The sequence below is a fragment of the Poecilia latipinna genome, unplaced genomic scaffold (assembly GCF_001443285.1).
Source record: "Poecilia latipinna isolate Pla-1442-1.1 unplaced genomic scaffold, P_latipinna-1.0 Scaffold971, whole genome shotgun sequence".
NCBI classification, from domain to species: Eukaryota; Metazoa; Chordata; class Actinopteri; order Cyprinodontiformes; family Poeciliidae; genus Poecilia; species Poecilia latipinna.
The window spans coordinates 137,601-162,100 of NW_015113587.1; the positions used below are offsets into that span (position 1 = coordinate 137,601).

Genomic DNA, 24,500 nt, shown 5'->3' on the forward strand with positions numbered 1-24,500 from the left:
GAGATTGAAGGAGGGGAAAAAAAATGTTGAATATTGATTAAGCCGCATGTCGGCTCAATCATCACTATGAAAGAAAGAGTCTATCAACAGCTTCAAAGGTTATTAGAGTAAATAAAGGCTGATTAACAAATGTGTTGTGGAAATTTTAAGATTATAAAAGACTGATATCATAGGGATTTTAATTAAATACTAAAATAAAATACGTAGAAATAAACATGTTTTCAGTGTGTACCACCTCAGTTAAATCGGCTCAATCTAAATTATACTGAACTAAACAAATTCCACCATCAATTTATATGAACATTCCATCTGATTCCCACAAACAACTACATGCAACTCGCTTTCATAGAGTTTACTCACCCTTAGGAATGAGTCAAGGGCACCATTCTCCATAAATTCTGTGACAATCATGACTGGACGGCTCTTTGTGACGACGCCCTCCAGACGGATAATGTTTGGATGGTCAAACTGGCCCATGATGGAGGCTTCAGACAGGAAGTCTCGCCTCTGCTTTTCAACGTAGCCAGCCTTCAGGGTCTTGATGGCCACATAGATCTCCCTCTTACCAGGCAGCTTCAAACGACCCTTGTACACTTCTCCAAATTCGCCTGGTCAGAAACAATGGAGCATAGTGGAGCTGTCATCAGAACGAAGAGCCGATCTCCTTGATCAGTTCAAAGTCATTGTAGTTTTTTTCAATTAGTCACACCTTAGATGCCCTAACGTGCTCATTCACTATGTGTGCTTCAGGCATGCTGAGTGTTTTCTTAGCACGGATAGTAGTGCTGATCTGCTAGTGATACTCACAACAGTGTGGTTCCTTCTGACTCACAGCAGTCACCTTATCCTAAAATACTGCCAAGCGTCTTTGTATTCCCAAACTGAAGGAAATCAGCCAAGAAATATCTAGTAAATTTCTGGCACCAATTTCATTAATTATCACCAGCTTGCTGTCCTGTAGAGACACCACACCAAGATTTCAGCAGAAACGGAAATCCTTAATTAGTTAGCCACCTTGCTTTCTTATCTTTACCCGAACTCACACCTAGCTTGCTGAGCAAGCCATGGTTCGGGAGCTATTCCAGGTCCAATCACACTACCACTATTTTTGCATCATAATGAAGGAGCACAGAATGCTCTAGTGCCTGTAAAACTAAAGTGTTTCCAACTATAGGGAGAGGCATGAAATAAACATGAACACAATGCAGCCGTCTGTTTAAAGATGTTCTTTCAGAACTGCTAGTAACCAATTGTATACTTTAAAAGACATCGTGAGTTCGATTTCAAACAAGGGTCCACACTGTTTTACATGTACATTTGATGAAAGTGTGTGACTGAAGGCAAAACGTTGCAAAAAACAACACTATTATTCACTAAAAATAAATAAAATAGAAAAACAGAAAATGAACTGAAAGGCTTGAGTTATTCTCCTTGGGGTCCCAAGCGCACCATGTTGCTGGTGCGCTTGACTTTGACCCTTGACATGACTGATTTATTTGACAAACAGTCTGACTCTCTGACCTGCCACAGATGCAGGTTAAACTCAATGGCACACAGATGTGCACTTCATATACGACATGCAGAAGCATCTGAAATCCCAGCAATCCACATCCAGATCATGTCTCAAGAAACAGCAAATGTGCAGACAGAAATGTGTTGCTTCAATATACTGTTTGTCATACCTGCACCGATGACCTCCTCAATCTTGACAGTGGAGACATCAATCTCTTTGGCGAATTCTCGCACTGCCTCGTTGGGGTCCTCGTAAGTGAAGGGGTCAATGTAGATCTTCATTCCTGGTGAGCCTGAGAAGTGGGTCGGGCAGCCCAGTGGGGAGGGGCAGTTAGACATGTCGGCTCGCAAAGAGAGTTCTAGGACAACCAAAGCGCTCAGTGAGCTTTTCAAGAAGGAGATAGTCTTCCTTTACACTTAAGTGAAATATTCTATAAATGTCAGATTGTTACAATTAGTCCCTAGATCGTAGCTTAAGTCTCAATATAACAAAATGTTACAACCTCTACAAGCTCTTAGTACTGGAGACGCTGATTTCTTTAGAGCCCAAATCAGCAACAAGACAGAAAATGACAGGTGAACATATATTTGCCTTGTACAGAATAAGTGGTAGGTTACAGGGACAACTTGCTTCAAAGAAGGGAGAAAAAAAAAATCTTTGCTGGAATAAAATGTGAAACTAGAAAAGGAAAATAAGAAAGCAAAGCATTAGAGGCGACACAGAGCGTCTACGGTGTATAGAAAGCATAAATGTATGCCTTTTTTTATTCCTTTATCCCTTACACTGGCAATATCTGCTCTTTCATCATGGTAGAACCAATTTTCCAGCAGCGTTTTGCTATTGGAGCTCATAAAAAGATAAAACTACCATGCCATCAACAAGCTCTTTATGCAATTCTGCAACAAGCGGACAGTTCACAGACCGGAGATGTCTTTCCAAATGAAGGAAAGGTTTACTGTGTTGCCAGGTTGGGTGGGTGGGAAAAAAAAATAAAAATCACTTGTAAACAAATTTAATATGCTCCAAAAGGACGAACAGCCAGCAACCAGACATGAAATCATCATCTCTGCTGTGACATCGAAGGACAGGCCAGTTTCATAGGGGCTGCTTAATCCAAACTTTGCCAGCTGTAATTTGAATAAACCTGTCTTCAATCAAGTAAAATGTATGCCTGCTCATTTGCATGAACTACACAGAAGGACAGAAGGGTCTCAAGAGACAATGTGAGGGTAGGTTCCAGGGATCAAATTACCTCACCTTGCAGTTAACACTGTAATTGCTTGGAACCCAGTTTAGGTTAATTTAGTTCATCATTTGATTTTGTTCATTGTAAAGAGTTTTTAGAGCTTTGCTTTGGAAACTGTTTTGCTATTTCCAAGGGTTGCCGGGGCACAGCTTGATATTTCGACAGGGGAACCATGTCTGGCTACAAGCACATGCTAAAACACTTATAGTCTCAAGCTAAAATTGAATCTCAAACTCTGCACACCCATTACTTTCTAACTCTCACTCTAGAGCCCACTTTTATCTATAATTGAAAACGCAAACAGTTTATTTTTCTGCCTCCCCATGGTACAGCCCTGGTTAACTGGACTCATCTTTTTCTGACCACTGGCTAAAAACATAGACTCTCAATTTAACATGAATATTTTAAAGGGACCTCGTCTAAGTGTATGAAGTAAATGTATCTGAACATCATTTCTATCTTTACCAACATAAAAAACTTGTCCTCTGTAGGGAGAGGATGCACAGCTCTTCTCGTGGACTTTGAGGAATTGAGCAACATTTTTGCAGTTTTCTAGAACATCAGCATCAATTAGACTGTGTTTTTCTTTTATAAAATTGAAAACATGAACATATAAGGGAAAATATATGTTGTCATTCCTCTTATGTAACTTATAGAGATCAAATATGTAGCTCTTTACTCTGTGCTAACAAAATATGTGCTACTGTGTGCTAACAAAAAAGCTGTGTAGCTGCCTAGTTGTGCAAGGGCACATTTTTACCTCTGCCACTTATGAAGAGAACAGTCTTGAGTAATGAACATGTTCCATTTAGAATGAAAAAGGGATATTATCACGGAACAGAAATTAAATGAAACTTAGCAATGCTTCCTGGTAAACACGCCAAAAAAAAAAGAAAAAAAAGAAAAAGAAAAGAAAAAGGACAAAAGCTCCAGAACCAAAGCCTTAGAAGCGTGGACTTGTTTGAGAGTTGTCCTGGAAGCATAGAGCGAGTTTGTGCAATTTAAGTCAGTTGGTTTTTCTTTTTTGGCTGATTAATTAAAGTTACATTTTACCGTACACTACTTAACCATGAAATTTTCAGTCATTGACCTATTTGTCTGCTATGCTTGTTTACTAAGTGGGTCTAATGTATTCACAAATCAACCACACCGGACCAGCGCTTCCAATGATCTAATACAACCATGGGGCAAATCAAATTAGTGGTCTTTCTTAACAGGATTTACATTCAGTCTTAAGACAAATAGGAATTCCGGCTTTTTTTTTTAAAGCTAATCTTTTTAAGTTAAAGGACCGTTTCATACTTTCAGCAACGGGACTCGCTGTCCACCAATTTATTTTCTCTGACAAAAATGTAATTTCCATACGTCTAAGCATTAATGAAGAGCTGGCAATTAACTGTTTTCTGTAATTATATTTGTTGAGGAATTAACAAACAGCAGCAGGGCAGTATATCCCTACAGTGGGTTCATTTTCATTTCATGTCTGTCTAAGAAGCAGACTAATCTACTTTAGTTGCTCACGGTATTATGAGCTGAGGTTCCTGACTCAATCTAAACTAATTATCCATTGTTTGATGTTGGAAAATCATCTGTCACACACTTAGGCCAATTAGTGTGAAACTCACTCTCAGTTTGTATGTGTTAGGGTTTAAATGGTACAAAGGCACATTGTTGTTTTTGTGCTATTGTGTGTAGGTAATGTGGGTGAACTATCTGGGCCCTATTACAAGTCATCATCATTCAAATGAAAAATGGTAGGGGTTTAACACTGAATAGAGATTCCTTTTGAGACTTACAAAACCTTTATTTTAAAATGTTCTTTGGCATTAGGACCAACGTAAAATTACACAGGCATAAAAACTGAAATATATTGACTTGTCAAATAAGTAAAGCAAAAGTGGATTATTAGCATTCCCCCAAACAGTCCTTAAAGTTACTCTTGATTTGTGCATAATCTTGTCTAATAAGCAATGAATGCATTGCTACAACCGTACCTGCAAATGCCACCATGTCTGCCAAAGTGTAAAATACATCCCTCAGAAAAGTTAAACAACAAATGTGTTATGGAATCCAGCAAGCGCTAGTTTTATTTGGTGGGTTTCCAATTTCATTAGCTAATTAAAAAAAATAAATAAGTATGGCCTTTTATTGCAAAAGCAAGACAGATTTAGAACTTTGAAATTCAAATGATTCCTTGGTGAAAGGAAAAGAGAAAAACATGCAACAGCGTTATTGGGGAAATTCTCAGAGTCCACTAAATTAGGTCACCTTGGTTCATCATATGAACTATTATTTTTTTTTATTTCATGTGTTTACCAGTTTGTTTGTTTCAATATCCCGCCTGGGGTACACTGCAATGTAAAAGGCAGTCATTCAGTTGCTTCTCTAAATCTACTTTATTTACACAATGAGGAAGACGTCATAGGATGTGTGTGTGTGTGTGTGTGTGTGTGTATGTGTGTGTGTGCGTGTGACAACATCTGCAAAAGCAGGCAGCTGGATGAAGCACAGTTTTTGGAAGTTTATATAAAACAATTGACGGAGGGGCTCTCTTTTATTGTTGTGCTGAATACTGACATTATCAAACTGTCACTCAAATCTTAAGAGAATAGAGGAAAACAAAACACCATGAGGTGTTGTGTCGATAGAGGGAGTTTCTGAGTGTAGGAAGTGTGAAGGTTTAACAACCAAATCTGTGAATAGGACCCCTTATAAGCATTTCATTTCCTTTTCATTTCAGATCTCTTGCTTAGTTTTTCACTTCTTTGAACCTTAATTTTTTTACAAGCTGCATTATGCTAATTGAATCAGGTTCAGCCAAACATAGTTATGACAGAATTGACTCCTATAGTTCATGTCCACAGCGGCTTTAATGAGCCCCAAGCTGCCACCTTTCTGTGACTTTGACACAAAGTAACTGTGTTGAAACACTTTGCTGTGTCAGGTTCAACAAAACTCAATTCCCCGGGTGAGAGTCCCTTTCTCAGACTGCTTGGTTGGCAGATTGTAGAGCTTTCATATGAGCTACAAAGCCTGTACACGTTCCTTTGTGTGCATGTGTGCGTCTGAGTGTGCCTGAGATTATTTGTACGCCCCTCTGGGCTTTGTGTTCCTCATCAGTGCATGCCCAGAAAGGGCTTAGACAAGACTCAATCATGGATATCATGCAGCCCGAAGAAATTTTAGTCAATGTCACAGCGCACAGGAGAGACAATTATATCCACAAATACCTACCTGATCAATTTAGTTTTATGACATCTCTATTTTAACTTTACGCTGAACATAATACGGTGCCTTGTAAGTATATTTATACACCTTGGACTGTCAAACACTTTGATAGACATATTCAAAGCTGCAGTAGAGAGCAATTTACTCCCTTGGATTTCATTTAGATATATTAGGGTATAAAAAATGCATTTTTGTCACATTTTTTCTAATCTATTCTCTTTACAACTATTGGCTTCTTTATGGTGGTCACATAAAATGCCCCCCGTCTCCTTGGGAAATGGTCCAGGGTGTACCCTGCATCTCGCCCCAATGACTGCTGGAGATAGGCATCAGTCACACTGTGTCCATGAAAAGAAAAAGCAAGTTTAAATAATGGATTGATGGATCTTTTAAACCTTTTTGTTGTCTTTCAAAGTATTATATTAATAAAGCCCATTGTTCTCTGAATCCTTTGGGAGATGAGCCTGCACCTAGATGTATGAAAAAGGCTGCTATGATAAATAAACTCCAACTTTTGCATTATTCTTAGTCATCACTCTTCAGTTTTTCCACTTTCTAATTTGTAATTCTAATGTGTTATTGTATTGCATTGCTCCGGATCTGACAGCAGACATCCATTAAGTGAGGGCAAGTCAATAAAGCCTAATATGTTGCATAATTACAATAAGAAAAACACAGCGCAATTTTGAGTTGCCTGTCTATTACCAAAGTGTAGTGTCCACCACTTCCTGCATAAACAACCATTATTTTAGAAAATTAATGTAAACATGCCGGGGTGGCTTCTGCGTCGTTGCCATTTGCAGGCTTGTGTTTAATCTAAAATGTGCACAGTAATAATAAAAAGGATCACATTTAAATAAAACAAGTGAGAAAAGGCTGTAAAAGAATTTAGTCAAATTTCCAGGTCCATTTAGGTATCCTCCATTTAATTTCACTGCATACAATTCATTTTTCTTTTGCCATTCTAAATGAATACAATAACCCGACACAAACCGGGAAAACCTACATACACACCGACTTCTTCTTGTGTTAGGGAAACAGTTCTTGTCGGTCTTGCCTGTGCCTACTATTGCTGTAATAATGGTGCACTATTAAATGCAATGCAATACAAAGATCTGTAAGCATGTTTCGCCATGTTAGTGAATATTTTATATTCAGAAAATATTTCATGTTTTACCATTCAAACAAGGTCCGAGTCATCAGGAAATCATACTAAAGCTGTTCATTTTCATGGTTTAGGCCATTACACAGTAGAACACAGTTTTTTATATGTGTAGAAATTTAAAGAAAAAAAAAAATCTGGTACTGTAAGCCAACCCTTTAGCAATTGTGACTGCAATTATCAGAGTGGACTCACCTCTTCCTGTGCTGTAATGCTGCAGCTTGTCACTGTACACTGCCTCCTTGGTGTATGCTCTTTTCCTGAGAGAGCAGCAAACATTGAAAGAGAATATAAGAGTTGACATGATGAAAGGGAAGACGGCTCATGATGTTCTGTGCTGCCTGAAGATGACGCAGATGAAAATAAATCAGCTTCAGCGGATACCAATAGCATATGAAGTTTATGAAAATGAGTTGATTTTTAATTAGACCTTGATAGGATCTTTTTTTCTTTTCATGTCTCCTCTGCTTCTGCATCAAAAGAGGCTGCCCTATTTGATGAGCACTTGACTTGCTCAAACTTGCACATCACCGGTGAAAATGTAACTTTCATATATTTTAAGTGGAGCAAGACAGGAATTTGACAATGTGACAAACTGCTGCAAAAAGAGATGGGCTTAATGGGGTGGAGTTGTCACAGTCTCTATGGAAAAAAAAAAGAAAAAAGTCTTCCTTTTAAAATGTAACAGCTTTTGCATTTCTATTAAATCTATTGATTTTTTTTCTGTCATTCTTATATTAGATCTCTTCATTTCAGTTAGGGTAAGAAAGAGGAAACATAAGAACAATTCCTGCAGTGTCCAAATATATAACTTTTGTTGTTTTCCAGTTCATAATTAATCCAACTCAAAATTATCAATACGTTATTTTATTTCAACTTCATTAAGCATTTCCGGGATACGCGGGAGATTTCAAAAAAAAAAAAAAAAAAAAAAAGAAAGTACATAACATTAGCATTAATGTAAACACAATATACATTAACTAATGCTGAAAAGTTCTACAGAGGAATCTTAGCACTTGACTGACACCGGTAAAGCAAGCTAATATTGGCTGGGTTACTTTGAGAATATATGCAATAATTGTCAAAAACCTTAGTACACTCTGATGCCAGTAGCCAGCCAGTGTCAAGGGGAGCATAACTACTTTTATTCGTTCATCATTCATCTCAGTGACAGCAGTAGCATGAATAATACTTTCCACAATTTAGCACAAAAGAGAAAATAAGGAAAACTCTGGTTACCTGCTGCACACGATGGAGATGGCAATAAGCGAGACAATAAAGACCACTCCAGCAGCTGCTGACCCCGCAATCAGAGGAAGCTGTTCCCTCAGCTCAGACTTGAAGTCGTCTACACAAAGAAAGGGTAGAAGGACATGTAATGAAAATGAAATAAACTGTAAATAATACACATTGTGTTTATTTATCTTAGATAGCTTTTCTTGTTTTTGTTTAGTAAAAACTAGAAAAGAGGTGGCAAAAAAAAAAAAAAACTGATTTAAATTCTGTTGAGAGGTGCTTACGGAAACCCTGTTGTGTTTGACTAAGAAAGTGAAAGGGGGAAAAAAAATAGCAACGCAAGAAAACTTGAGAGCGAAAAAAAGATCGAGGAAGACCTTACAATCTTCTCTGCTGGTGTATGTGTCATAAACAAGTGGACAAGGAAACTGTTGTTGAAATCTTGGCTTTACAAGTGTTAATAGAAAGCCATTTACTGTCAGTCATCCACTATTTTATTTTAACTAGTGTTGACTGTGGCAGTCCTGGAGGACAACCTAAAAGTGCAAAGGCAGCAGAATCCTCAGCTATCTTTTTGTGTGTGCCAGTCTTTTTGCGACTTTGAGACTCGGAGCACAGTCGTTAAAGCAAAATCACAATTTAGCATGCTGAAGGCAAATCAGCAGCTTCCAAATCCCATCCCCCATGCAGGATGGACGCATTGGATTAAGGTGATAAAGGGAGACCTAATGCATCTTGGGAGTAGTGTGAGAGCTGCAATATGTGAGGGAGCTCGATTTGACATGAATTGGTCGCCTTTTTAACTTGTAAGTTTTTCAAGAATATTTCAATAAAACATTGTGAACAGCTTTTTGCAGTTTCCCGGCACTCATTCTATTATATTTTGATGCATATTCGTTGTGAGAGGTCTATATAAATCTTCCCTTTGAGAACACCAACTTCCCTTGACAGTTTGAAATCACTCAAAAGGCTCTTCCAGTGGTAAATATGTTCCCATAACTTCGAGACCTACTCCTAGTGCACGGAGACAAAATGAAATCTCTTCCTTAAATGATCGGTCAAGTTTCTTCTATGACTTTGTGTGTCCAGAGGAGTAAAGAGAAAATGGTGAAAAAGCGTACAAAAATGTCCTGGCAGGAGGACACAAAGGATTAAGAAATACATTTATTGGAAGGGAGACAAGGTGTTTACTTTATGAGGAAATGAAGCGGTTTGACGGCAGGAGAAAAGCCCGGTAAGAGGGGCCAGGAGGTGGAGGCGTGGGTGTTATCGTCGGCTGTCCTCTGGTGCCTGCTGCTAATTGCCTTGACGAATGTCGTGCTATGGCAACCGGCCAAGGGATGAACCATAAGCAGCATGAGCGACTGTGAGGTATGTGTCCCCGTGTGTGACTGCATGCATGCGTCTAAACTGACACTCATGTTTGAGAGAACGATCATTTGTGAAGAGAGGGTGAACAGAGGGCCTACGACTGTGCCTCCACATCTGCTCTGCACAGGTAAATAGCCAAAATGATAAGCTCTATCACCTGACATTTTTCTCTCCATTAAGACTCAACCATAGCATAAAGTATTGCGATCTTCATTACTAATAATACGTCCATATCTGTCAAGTTTTGGATATGCCACCGCTCGCTGTGAGCCATCCCACCTGCCCAACCAAGGTGCAATGTCCTTTACACTTTAAGACACGTTTACTAGAAATCTAAAATACCTGTCAACCACTTAAAAACTACAATTAGGAGCTCTAAATCCTAATTTTGCTGATAGGCCTACCTTTATTGTTCTTGAAATGCTGTGGACATTGCTGAGTATGCCCACAGCCTAAATGGAAACACCAAAGGGACCTTAAGCACATTTATTTGCTTTACGTATTCATCAACTATATCTATATGACATAATCACTTGCAGCGTTAACTTGAAGGGATTCATGCAGAAATTCTGAATGACTGCATTAATTCGCCATGGTTAAGAGGTGATCAGCCTATGGCACTGTATAGGCGTAATGGACGCCCAGATTGCTTTGATAGCTGCTTTGAGATCATCCGACTTGTTGCATATGGTATCGCTCATCTTCCTCTTGACGAAAGGCCTGGGGAGTTTGCTGGTCAATCCAAAACAGGAAAACCATACCATTATGGAATACCGCTGAACCAGCTTTTGGCTCCTTTGGTAGTGTGTGCAGGCGTCAAGTCCTGCTGGAAAATAAAATCAGCATTTTCATCCAGCTTGACAGTAGAGGGAAGCACAATGTTCTCGAGAATTTCCCAGCAGACGGCTGATTGACTGTGGACTTCAGAAAACACAATGGACCAAAACACAACAGATGAGAAGCCTCTGACGTTGTCTCTGATTCAGGAGAGGCTTAATATGGCGAATGTGCATTTGTAACCCATCTAGTATTTGCATATGTGTGTCTGGAATGGATTTCACATGACAGTCCTCTCAATTGTTGGGGGACCTTTTCCAAACACCACGTCTTCCTTCCGCTCAATTTTCAGTTAACATGCTTGCATACAGAACTCTGTGAACAACCATCTTTTGCAGCAATGTCCTTTTGTGACTTACCTTCCTTGCGAAGGGTATCGATGACAGTCTTCTGCACATTTGTCAAGTCAGCAGTCTTCCCCATGATTATGTAGCCGATTGACCCAGAGTGAGTGACCACTTAAAGGCGCAGGAAGCCTTTGCGGATGTTGTGAGATGATTAGCTGATTAGGGTGTGACGCCATAAGTTTCCATTCCAGTGACCTTTTTCACAATATTCTAGTATTTTGAGGCACTGAATTTTGGATTTTTCTCATCTGTAAGCCATAATCACCAAAATTACTACAAGCAAGAGCTGGGGAATATATCACTCTTTGTGTGAGGATTCTATAGTTACTTTCTGCATTAGTACAATGTGGAAATATCTTTATAACCTCTTTATGTATTAGGAACTCTGACCATATCAGAGATTAGTGTGGTCTTCTAGTAAGTAAGAGTTATTCAGACACGCTCAAGCTGTTTTGATTCCAGCACCAAAACCCCCGGCTGGGAAGCTTGTGAGGAATTGCTCCACCAACCTCACCAAATCTATTCACACCCTTTCTGCAGTGACACTAATGAACATAGCTCCAGATGCTTGCCAGCTTACCAGGTGTTTCAGCCCATTTTCCCTTGCCAACTGCCCCCTGCCTCTGATGCCCAGAAAAAAAAAAGAAAAAAAAGAAAATTAATCTAATCAACTGCTAATCAGAGCTATGTATTCTAGTACAGTTCTCCGGGAACAGAAGGACATGGTAAAAAAAAAAAAAAAAAAGCCCCCAAAACAATTAGCTAAGCATTTTAAATGAACCACAGTTAGCTGCACAAAGAAAAGATACTCTGCATTCTTCATGTTCATAGCTCCCACACACACTTACATCTGACCCTGAAGGAAATCAATTTTGCTGTGGAAATAGAAGTGCAATCAAAAACTGTGTTTTTCCTTCCATTTCTTCTGCTAATAATAATCCAACACCAAACACAAAGAGGTGTCCATGGGTGCTAGCAAGAAGAGGGTGTATGTGTGTGTGCGTGAAATGGAAAAAGAAGAAAAAAAAAAAAATGGAAAAAGAAGAAAAAAAAAAAAAAGAAAAGCAGAGTAGGACAGAGAGATGAGCAGACAGAACTGATTCCTCTGGCTCCACGGTCCTTACCATCTGTGAGGGTTTGGAAGCACATCTTGCTGCTGTATTTGCCAAAGCCAGCCACAGTCCGCGCCCGCACCTGTACCACGTAAACTGTACCCGGCCTGAGGCCCTCCACACGTGCAGTGTTGGTCTGGCTGCGCAGCACAGTGGAGTTTATCTCTGCATGATCCTGAAAGAAGCAGTGAAGGCAGAAAACATTAGCGATTAATTGCTGCGCAAAAGACACACTGTCAACTAAGAAATAAAGGTTCATTTCCATCCTAAAATTAAAGTTATGACTGGAAACTTCACCAACAAGTGAGCATCAAGGAATTCAATTTGACAGGAGACACCTTGAAATTATTTATGGTTTACAAACCTAACATCTGACAGAATTGGCTTCTAGCAAGGATTGTTAATGTGTGGAAGACCTATATCATTGTTGTGTGTGGCATATAGGCGGTCCATGCTAAGTATTGTGCTATTGTTTTGTTTTTGTTTTTTTACAATTCTGTGGCATTAGTGGCCTCCATTCACAGCAACCAGGCAGTAACCAGACCAGATCTGATCCGTTTACTCTGTTTATTATTTTTTTCCACAGAAGAGGAATCGGTTTCCTTATTGGAGAACGTGTCTTAAAACAAGAAAACCTATCAGACAAACAACAACATATTAAACGGTACTTAATGCATTTGCAACATGTGAACAACTTGCGAAGCCTTGGAAAGAGAAAGACAGAAAGGCATGAAAAGAGAAGCAGGGAACCTTTAGAAAAAATACTTTACTGTAACGTTAAGGTAAAAAGTAAAAGATAAACATGGGCCTATTTGTCATGTGACATTTTTTCTAAGCAAAAAACCTGCTGACTACCTTCAACACTGAGCTACCAAACTGATAAAGAGACATAAGCATTTAACTACATTCAGCTTTTTCTTTTGTGGTGTATGTTTTCTTTTTGTTTTTTTTTGTTAAGAAAAGACAGTGAAAACTGTCTCAGAGCATTTAATAAAAAGGCTAAATATTGTTTTAATTAGACAAATTTCTATAAGTTATGATTTTTAGTGTGTTGAGGGGGTGGCTAAATGGAAGTGCGGCATGAAGAAAACATCTGAACAATACAGGACCTCAAGTTGCAGTGTGTACTACAGAACTTAAACCAACCACAGAGATGATAGTGTCCCATTCATGCAATAACACACATGTAAAATATTGGAACCTTCAACTTTAAACAACATCATTTTGTGAGGCTGTTTAAAGTATGCTGATTTTTAAAAAAGCTGCACATAAATCGGCATGCTGAATTATTCAATAACGTGTGCGTATATATACGTGCAGCCACCTCTTAATTATAACTAATGTCTGAAAAATGGTCCTAATTCCATTTCCACGCTCAACAGAGCGAGTCAGACAGTCTGCTGCAGAGAAGTCTGGGGACTTGTTGGAGGTACAGAATCTGCTATAGGGGATCAGTAATAACTTGGGGCCTGTCACAATCCCGTAACGCAGAGTGAATATGACAGCCAGAAAATAAGACTGCACCTACACTACACCCACCATTGCAGGCCACCGATGGCTGCAATGCAGACAAACTGGAAAGGGTGGCCATGAGCAAAGGGGCTGTACATCCCTGTGTCAGTAATTCTGTGTAACTAGAAGAAGTCTTTATTCTAAACTGGCTTAATAGAACATTGTTCAGTGTCAGAACTGTGCATTTTTGCCATCATGTATGAATGCTTAGAGAAAAAAAAAAAAAAAAAAATCAGGTAAGGAATAAGAAAAGGGAGGAGAGGAGGGGGCGCATGGAGGAGATGGAAGATGGCAGGAAGCGATAAGAAACTCGAGGCAGTGGCAGCCCACACTGAAATCATTATCCAATCTGATTGGTGTAATTGAATCATTCCGGTTGCTCCATCACTAAGCAGACGAGGTAAACATGGCTATGAGATCTGCTTCCATCCACCTCCCGCACACACATAATGATGTGCGCAATCACATTAACTCTTATTGGACACTTTGGGCTTGATGAAGACAAATGTTTGGGCTTGGGATGTGGGGGCAACACACCAGCAGGATTTCATTCTGTCAGTGAGAGGAAAAAACATATTTATAAATGGAACGCCGGATGTAACTGGTTTAGGGAGTTTAATCATTAATGTACTTTTCGGTGTTGAGAGCAGACAAGTTGTTTTCAAATTGCTGCAAACAAACACTTACGAGACGTGACTTCTTAGTAATAGCTTTTTTGAAAAAAAAAAAAAAAGTGCACCCCACAAGAGTCCCCGTGAGAGACTGAAACCCCTGCCATCAAATCATATGGTCCCAGCCATGGTTGAAAGCACACAGACCCCCAGGGGTCAAAATTAGCCTAGATCTTCTTTGCCTTCACCAAGCCACACCCCCATCTGTTGAATATGAATGCAGAACAGGTGAGCAGACAGATGGCAAACCGCCAATGGGTGAGCTGTCCTTTGGGAAAGAATGAGCTCAGAATGGCCTCTTCGTGCTGCCTGTCAAAAGGGGATTATGTCTCACGTACACACATACACACACATCTGCCACACAAAAATTAGCTGGCATTTGGCGCACCAGCAGGTTTGAAGATAGCCAATGGAAAGCCTTGCCAGGAGGAGCTTCCAGCTATGAGAGGTCCTTCCCTGCTGCCAGTCAATTGGGGATTAGGAGGACCACACCCCAACTTACTAAATCAAGAGTAAGTTGCAGGTGGGAAGGCAGATGGCGGAGCAGCCAATCAAAATCATTGCCAGAGGTGACAGACAGGAAGCACTGTGGGAAATGATCACCGGAGCATTCAGCAAAGTGACAGAGCCATAACATATGATGGTTAGTCTCAATATAGAAGTATTTTAAAATACTATCTGTGAACAGAAATGTGATAATTAATATTTAGGTTTGAATATGTTTGTGTGTACTCTACAAAACTTTAAAGCAGCCATACTGAGCTTTGTAGGTTTTACACTCTTTCATAGAAATGTGCTAATCAAACATAAAAAAAAGAAGAAACTGTAACTAAATTGCTACTGGAATGCCTTAAATCTTCTTAGATGTAGATGTTCAACAAATCCATATTACTACTATGAGAGAAATAGGTTTTTGGTTTTATTTATTGTTAATTTATAGCATGCAAACCTAGAACTAGAACCACCGGAAAAGCCGTGATTTTCACAAACCTATCCACTGGAGTGGCTGCATTAAAATGTTATTTGTTTTAATGTTAAGTACAATAAGATGTTACCAGTGGAATGAAATGTGTGGAAAATAAACTGCACAGTAAAAAGTAACTTTAGGTCGCATATAACAGTATATAAGAATATTTTTCACCTGACAACTTTCATGGAAATCCTACAAAAATAGATGAATAAAATTAGATAGAAACATCTAGAAAGACAGTAATAGGTGATAATGCCAGGTCCAGCGGTTCTGTGTGATGTGTTTTTTTTTCTCTGTAGAAAACTCATGACTTTCAGCCATCTCCTGGGCACTCAAATAATTTTTCAGCATATTTCCAATGCCTCTGCCTTCAGCAGACTATCCATGATCAATGACCATATTCCCTTCAGATTTGTCCTTGTTCAAAAGCCGAATTCATCCCAACCAAAATCTTCTGCACTCATTTTCCGCAGTGGTGCCAAAACCTGTTTCACATTCGTCTTTTGCTTCTTGTTGATTGTTCCACCATCTGAAAAGTATCACTGAAACTTTACACTGGTGCTTAAATCTCCATGCAGATAAAAAAAACAAAAAAAAAAAAAAAAAAAACTCCCATTTCTGCAATATTAGGGGTGACATAAAGTGTTCAGAATATCTGAACATTTTGCCATAGCTTTAAACCCTTATAGAGTAATAGTGGGAACAAATATACCTTATCAGCTAATATTTATGTTAAAAAAATATCCCTGTCACTTCTTTGCATTGCAACTCAACTACTATAGTAGTGAACAAAGAGCAAAGTGACAGCGCAGTGGCAGCATTTTGCATTGTTTCAATGAAGTACAATTGAACCCCTTGGCGATTTTTGGTATACATGGTCATAACTTCTCTTTTTATGTCACAAATATTCCATAATTGAAGAGCTCGTAAAGAGGGTCATATATTGTGAATGTCATGAAATATGAGTCACAGGCAGCTCATTTTGGGAGTTGGGGAAAAAAAAAATACTCACTGCTGCTTTACATGTTAAACACAACGAGGACATGAATATTTAAATGAACCAAATGCAAAAATCTCAAAAACGTGTTAAAGCTTACATGTTATTCTAGAGATTTTTTTTTTTTTTTTTTTAGAAGGTGACAATGTGATCAAACAGTACTAGAAGTATGGCAAATTTTTCATGTTTACCCCTTTCTGGAGTCACTTAGTGAACAAAAGCAGTTAGCCTTTGGTTTTGGGTCTGTCCAGTAAAATATTTTTTTTCTTTCAACTAATCTTAAACTGGCAATTTGTTTAACAAAAAGTGACATCCTTGTCAGACATTTTTCCTTTCACATAATCTGCTGTGATTCTTTTCAAAAAGTCGAGTTAAATAACTGGTTTTGCTATTTTACGTTTCACATCATGCTTTGTGCAGTAATTTATTTACAGAAAGGGAGTAAAGATAAAAAAAAAGGATTATGACGTTGCTGTATGGCTAGCTAGTTGATTCTAAATGTTTGCAGCAATGCTGTACCTCTACGATTTTTACGTCGTCATTAATTTCATAGAGATCATTACAACTGAAGTGATCTGGATTTTTAGGCCATGGTGACGATGAAGCTCTACGGGGAAGTACTACCTATTACGTTCTTTCATTTTCACAGTTATAGTGAAATCTGTAGCATTTTATCAATTGAAAACACATCTCTCAAAGACACCACTTTAATAAAGCCTCGTAAGACATTATATCTGATTCAAAACTGAAAGCTGTGTCATATTGGACAATACAAATGAATTTTTATTTTACTTGATGTGTGTATGTCTCTGTGAGTGAGAATCTTACTTGTGTGTCTGTTTTTCAAAAATTGCCAACCAACCCAAAATGCACAGCATGGCCACTTGGCGAAAGGACAAACATGGTGGGATACCATGTGTCCTCTTCACAGGCTCAAACAGTTGCATGCATGCAAATAACCGGCACACACAAAGGCAAACCGAGGAGTTTATGAACACAGATTCTAGTATTTCTAGTTTTGTAAAACAAAAATAGCTCAGGAAATTGTTCCTATGATCATGTCCTTATCAAACTGCATATAATAAAACTAGCTAAAACCCTGATAAAGTAGAAATGCTCTAAACTGACATTTAAAACCTGGACATTCTATCTTTTTTATCTTAATTTATCAATCGTATGTCTATTAAATGTGAATGCATTGTCTTTTTTTCCAAGTTAACTTTCTTTAATTCTCTTTAATCTTTAATATTCTTCCCCATATACTTTGCAACCATCTTCCTTTGCCATTATTCTTTGCATACATTCAATGTGGGAGTAAAAACCAAGAGGGGGGAAAAGTAAGCATGCACAAGAAAATGTGAAGACTTTTGATTGGGGACTGTGGTGTGGTAAATAAAGAACAGTATTCAGAGATGAACTTGCCCCTCAAATATCTACATCCACAAAATGTGGTCAACTTGAGAATTGTGGAAAGTAAGTATATAAAAGTCGCCTTTTTATTTGTCTCATCACTAATTTTAAACGAAACACAGGGGAGAGTTCATTGTGTCCAGACTGTAAAACCTTGGATTTTTGCCTGCATTTTCTAACACTGCTGCATGACTTCACTATTGTTAACCAGAATGGATCCACCTGCACTGCTGGTGGGTTTTGCACATACACAACTACACAAACTCACACCTAGCTGTATACACACACACACACACACACACACACGCGCGATTGCGCGCACACACATGCACACGCATGCACACGCATGCACCCTCTTCCTGACACCATCAGAGCTGTCTGCAACCAGAGCGGGTGGCTGTTCTGCTCCGGCCTAATGGAGGGCCTGACCTCCACTATGTAGACTTATTTCCTCCCTCCCCAAATTTTCAGGCAACTAGACAAAAAAAAAGGAAGAGAAAAGATAGGATGAGATGTTCCCCCCTTTCCTCTGAAAGGGTTTAAATCATTTAATCTTGCTGTGCAATTTAAGGTCCTGGGAACAGTTACTTTAGATTAAGTAGGCAGCCTAAAGAAGAGAGAGGTATCGGCTGGGTGAACACCTATTAACATCTAGTTAGGATTTCAAGTAAAAAAAAAAAATGGAAATTTGTCTTTTACTCATTACACCTACTGTATGTTGATGTGACAAACAACACATAACAATGATATTAATAAGATAATAGAATTGAAAGTGAATAAGTATTTACGTCCCCTGACATTTTCCATGCATTTTGTCACATTGCAACCTAAAAACTAAGGTATATTTTAATAAAGATAAATTAACACAGTGATGAATGCATTTTTATTCACAACACTCAACTTTGAAACCCTGAAATAAAATCTGGTGTTATCAATTCTCAATGCTCATCTAATTAGTGAATACAATGTAGCACTTAGTAATTTAGTCCTGGTGCAGCTATTTAAAAAATCTTTAAGAAGTTTGTTAGAGATTATTAAGGTGCTTTTCCACTAGTGAGTTGCACTCTAACCGATTAATGTGCGGCTTGGTTCAACCCCAGTGGTGAGCATCTCCATCGCGGATCTGTTTCTCACTATTGTGGCCAGGCTGTGAGTGCGCAGCAGTTGTGGTCAACTCTCTGCTGATGTTTGCAGAGACACTCAGCAATGGAAAATCTCCAGGTTGTGGTTTTGATGGACTCAAATAAACCTAGATATTTAATTTCGTCTTAGAGAGACTAACATCAGCTGATTATTTCACAATGCATATAAATATAATTACATTATGGCACTTGGCCATAATGGTCACAAAAAAGAAAAAATAATAAAATAAAATAAGGCACGTGTTCCTGGTGCAGATAGAGATTGTTAAACTCACAATTATGCTCCTCCACACTGAACAGCTCTCTGATAGCATACAGCATGTCCGTAGTCCACAGCTAAACCATACTGTTGTTGGGAGTTTTCAGTGACGTAAATCAAGAGCCAATCATTGAACCCCCTCGGCTGTCAATCAAATCGCTTCTGTGCACAGTACCTGGCTTGGTCCGGGTACCATGAGGTACGTACTAAAATCTGAGATCAGCCATGGAGAGCCGCTCTGGATCTGCTAATGGAAAATTAATCTGGTCACAAGAATGACAGTATTTACAGCGTGATATTCCATGTACGGTGAGCTAGTGTGTTACTGATGAGATATTACTATATATATATATATATATATATATAAAGAGAGAGCGAGAGAGACTGAGGGAAAGGGATGGAGACATATTTGGTGCTTAATCAGGTATAAAAACACATCTCTGACATCTCCGTCAGGGGTGTCTGGCTGAAGGAAAGTCTGTTTAGAATGTGTGAAAAGCCTTGTCAGATCCAAAATACAGAGTGTCAAAAGAGGACCACCAAAGGGGAAATCTCATCTCGACAGCCCAGTGTGTCACAAAGCAATCACTTTGACTCACCTTCTGTGTCTTACTCAGTCTCACACGGTGGGACGTTTTCTACACAGATAAGACGTTTCGAGTCTGGAACAAATAGGGGGTGATGTAGGTACATTCAGCCTGGCAGCATGGACCACAGCCTCAGTCATCACCTGAATTATCCCAGTGCAATTAGCAATCATGTCCCCGATAGTTCACTAATTTGTGATTATGCTGTACTTATCTATTTGTTTGAGGAAGCTCTAAGCTAAACATCAGGTTTGATTGATATTCATGAGGTAACGTGGGCCGTGTGAGTGGTATTTACATGACACTAAGCTGCCTGGTGGATACGGTTTGTCAGAGCCATGACAGTCAGATTCGGCTCCCTGAGCTGTGAAACCTCAAAAAGGAAAAACAACATTGAAGACCTACGATTCTGAATGCAACACCATTTTTAAATAGCAATTGTTTCTTGTCCCAGTAGGAAATGTTTAACGTGACAAAACTTTTCTAAGCTGGCACTGCGAATATCGATCCAGGAACCTAGGACACAGCGAGTTTGTGAGAAGCAAAGAATTCAACAATAACACAAGAAATGCACAAACACACACATTAATAAATCTATATTGATTATTATCTTCTATGTGGAAAACAGAAGATAGTGAAGGTTAACTAAGTCTCAAAACAGTTCTAGAATGATGAAGACTGGCAACCAAAAAAAAAAACGAACCTATGCATGACTGGGCTTTTTATGGACCTGCTTTAGAAAGACAAACAAGGCCGAAAACCAAAATGCTGATCTAAGTTTTATTATGTTCGAGGCCTTGGGAAAAGCCTACAGGTCAATACTAAAGCAGCGTAGTAACCAAAGGGTAGTGCTGGTGACTTAATAAAGCAGACGTATTGTGTGTGAGGAGACAGGTCGATGCGACCTCCCTCCAGACCCAATGCATTTTCACAGTGGGACAGGGTTACTGCACTGTGCAGAGTGGGCCTGGTGCAGAGGTCAGCCTTTTCACTTCATCAGCAGCAGAAACCAAAGAACAGTGGGAGAGGTGGAGGGAGCGAAGGGACTGGACATATTATCAACCCAGGGGAACAGCTTGCAGATATCCAGGAGCTTAGATTCTGCAGCATCACATGTAACATATACAACATATGAAGAGCACAAGTGAAAGAAATTCAGCTGGGAAAAAAAAGAATAAAAACAAAACACTCATGCAAATGTACGCTCTTGCAGCTTACCTTCTCGTAGTAGCGCAGCTCGTAGTCAAGGATGATGCCATTGGGTTGCTCTGGTTGAGGCCATGATAGTGTGAAGCTGTTCATGGTGGAGCTGATCTGGTGCATGATGGGAACAATTGATGGGGCTGTAAAAATCGAGATAGCAAAAAGAAAAAAGAAAAACATAAGTACAGTTATGTTGCTCCTCTTGTTCATTTCTAACCATTGTTCCTTTCTTTTTCTTTCTTTCTTTCTTGCAAGCACGCTGTCACACCGGGAACCACTACCTCATCGTCAGAGGACTGCCTTAGAAACCCTAAAGTTTTTACTTCCTGTATATTTCTAAAGCCCTGAGCCAGAAGATAAATGAAGGGGATGCTAAGTTGAGTTTTTTCAGTTTCATGTTTATTTCCAAATTGTGACACTTTGTGCAGCCCTGGACTCAAAGGGTTGTAGCAGTGATGGATAAAACCCAAGCAGTAGTGTCAAATGGCCTGTTTTTCTTTAGTGCGTTTACAGAGGACACCAAAGCTCTTTATACTACATTCGGCCATTCACTCATTCAGCCACACATTCACACATTGATAGTGGTAAGCTAGATTGTAGCCACAGCTGGTCTGGGGCAGTCTGACAGAGGTGAGGTTGCCATGTTCCAGCGCCACCAGGCTCTCTATCCACCACCAGCAGGCAAGGCAAGATAAGTGTCTTCCCCAAGGACAAATCGGCAAACCACTAGTTACAAGATTAACTCCTAGCTTAGTCGTCCCTTCACAATGATTGTGAAGTTAAAGAAAAATGATATACAACTTTCAAACTTTTTTTCTATACCATGACCATATTTATTTTTGCACAGCTTCTGTTAAACAATTTCCATGTTTCACATATCTGCAGAAATCTTTTACAGTAGTATAACATGGAAATGTAAAAACCTTTTAATAAGATGTAAAATCCAGTCTGAAGTATATCCGACAATGGGCACACCTAAGGATTTATTTTTTATTTATTTTTTTTCATTTTTACATGCAGGGAATCTACACAGTGTATTTTGGGTGTTAGATTTATTATTATCAAGCAATTCCTGCAGGATCGGTACTTGTAGTACTCAGTTGCAATATGTGTGGTATAGGTGGCAATAATGTGAAGCTACTATGCAAATACCACACAATTTCTTGACAGATCAAAAAAAGAAAAAAGAAAAGAAAAAGAAAACCTGGCTTGCCGGCAGGCAGGATAAAAAAAAACAAAAAAAAAAAACAGTAATAATAATCTTTTGCAAGGTGGAATGCCAATTACTTAATAAAATCTCTTGCAGATTTTAAATAAATTTAATACAATTATTCAACATTTCCAAGAATATATAATCGTGCTTTAACTAGAGGAAAATAATGTTGGTAAATAATTAATCAATAACTTAAAATCACTTGATAAAAGACTATTCCGGCAATGTTCCAGTATTATAGGAGCAAATATTATGAATCTCTTGGCCATCACATATAAATCAAAAGTAGATTTGACTCTTCTTTTAAAGTTTGCATTTGTTCTGAGTTTCAGTTGCAGATATAAGGACTCTGTCTGAGTTGTAACCGGAGTACCATAACATTAGTCCATCCAGGACTGATTTAAAATTTAATCTGCTGTTGGGTTGAGTAGGTCTGAATATGGGAGTTGTAATGTAATATATCCAAAGTATAAATCATGTTAATGTTTCCTATTCAGTGACTGAGTGTGCAGCCTTGCAATGCCTTCTGTAGTGGCATGTCGCATTTCAGGAGGTCGAGTGTCACCCTAGCTCTGCCTTATTTAAATAAAGTTGAGGTGCAGGTTGCTTTTATGCAAAAGAGGGTCAAGCACACTAGAGCCTCTGGAGGCCAAGGGAAAACTTTGAAAAGAAACATTTGGCAATCTGTGAACTATGGCTTGAATCTTGAATATTGTGAAATGTGAGATCATACACGTAGTAAACACACAATTACACTTTATAAACAATTAATTGTCACATCCCCAAAAGCTGTTGATTCATCATGAACTCAGTTGTGAAGTGTGGGATGTTACTTGTTAAATTTGTGCATTTGTCAAAGATATCACTAAAATGGAAACATTTTGTGACGCCGACGAGAATTTTCCACCCTGCAGCTGCCACACGCCTGACTGCACACATCCGGTCAGTCAATTAATCTAGATACAAGGCACCTTGATCATTTTTGTCCTTTGCAATGTCACTCTATCCAATCACACAAATCATTCAGCACACTTCATTTATGAGATATATCTCTGTGTTGTCTATTTAATTTGAGTAATAAGGGAATGGAAATAACCAGTTCCAATCATCACAATTATCTGTCTACACAGATGTTTAAATGTGCGTTTTTTTTTTTTTGTTTTTTTTTTATTTAAAGGTTAAATGATAAAATATAAATACATTCCATCCTATCCTATAATGCTAATTTGTAAACATACGACCATTTCTGATAAGAATTTCAGTCAATTTCTGTTCTCATAACATTTTGTGTCTATCAGGTATTTGACTCTTAACAACAAAGGCAGGTTTTAATCCCACCTGATTAGCATTTTTCTGAAAAAGCTCTCATCAAAGAGACCTTTCATGATGACCCTCCTTCCTTTGTTTTCGGTAGATTATTCCCAGCTCCATGTCTTCCCTCTGCACAAGACTAAACGAAAAAGATCTCAATCCTCTTGCCATTATGGGATTGTTTGTAAATCACGTTTTGTAGGGAGTATTCTACGACTTTCATTGGGATCAGTAAGTTTGAGTGTCATGCTATTCTCCTGCATGGGGAAAATGCAAATGTGAAGGAGTGAGAGGGTCTGTTTTTGTGGATTATGCCCCGGCTGCCCTTGTTGGCTCTCACCTCTTCCCCCTCCCTCCCTCATTTCTCCACACAGCGACGTGAGAGCTGAGCTTTACCTTGGTGCACTCCAGCCTCTCTACTTCTCAGGCTAGTTCACGCTCCACTGACCAGGGTGAGGGCTGCCTGGGCCGCATTATCAATTACCGGCCACAGGCACACTGTTCCTGACAGACCCTGGGGATGGGTGCTCCACTCAGAAATTCCTGCAGTGGGGAAAAGATGCCGTGCAGGGAAGCTCTGTTTCTCTGGCTGCAATTCAGTTCATGCTTTCAGGTGCATAAACAAAGTCTCGTTCATTAAGTGTGTCTTTTTATACGTGTCTGGATTGAGCCTTGGTTAAATAAAACAAACTGTAAGATAATGTTCACTAATTCGCCTATGGCTCCATACTTGTAGAGCTTTAACAGCTAGTCAAAACTTTGTAGGGTTTATGTGGAATTATAATCCTTTTAACAAGACCGTGTCAAATAGACGCAGAGTTGCTAATTGGCAACAAATAAAAAAGGACATTTCTCTCTGTTACAGAGGCATTTGTATTTTCCGGGCACTTAGTGCCGTTTTGTAGCAGAACTACAATGCACATTTCTGTTTACGCATATTTTATTAAAATGCAGAATATATATAAAACGTAGCTTAAATGAAATTTGACTTCCCTGGCAGCAGAAAGCTATATCACAGTTTCTGTCCACTTTGTTGATACAGAGTGGTGAGTAAAGTCTTCAATGCTCCTCACAGACTATGAACATCTCTGTTCATGTGAGATTAAGTGTTTCACATATTTTACTTGTTTCATCTTTTATGTTTCTATTCAGCAACTTAATAGCTTATGTTAC

The 24,500-nt window shown here is 38.9% G+C and overlaps 1 protein-coding gene across 2 annotated transcripts in view; it reads right to left on the reverse strand.

The window, feature by feature from the left end:
* LOC106958232 (ephrin type-B receptor 1) overlaps positions 1 to 24,500 on the reverse strand; it is a 122,992-nt gene that overhangs the window by 28,119 nt on the left and 70,373 nt on the right. Inside the window, exons 5-10 of one of the 2 annotated variants that reach the window (XM_015050021.1) lie at positions 20,819 to 20,943; positions 12,065 to 12,227; positions 8,389 to 8,497; positions 7,345 to 7,409; positions 1,683 to 1,805; positions 361 to 608 (exon numbers count right to left, since the gene is read on the reverse strand). In XM_015050021.1, coding sequence (XP_014905507.1) covers positions 361 to 608; positions 1,683 to 1,805; positions 7,345 to 7,409; positions 8,389 to 8,497; positions 12,065 to 12,227; positions 20,819 to 20,943 — 833 coding nt within the window. Of the gene's footprint in view, positions 1 to 360; positions 609 to 1,682; positions 1,872 to 7,344; positions 7,410 to 8,388; positions 8,498 to 12,064; positions 12,228 to 20,818; positions 20,944 to 24,500 lie in introns of both variants that reach the window. The other variant, XM_015050020.1, reaches the window with a different exon arrangement.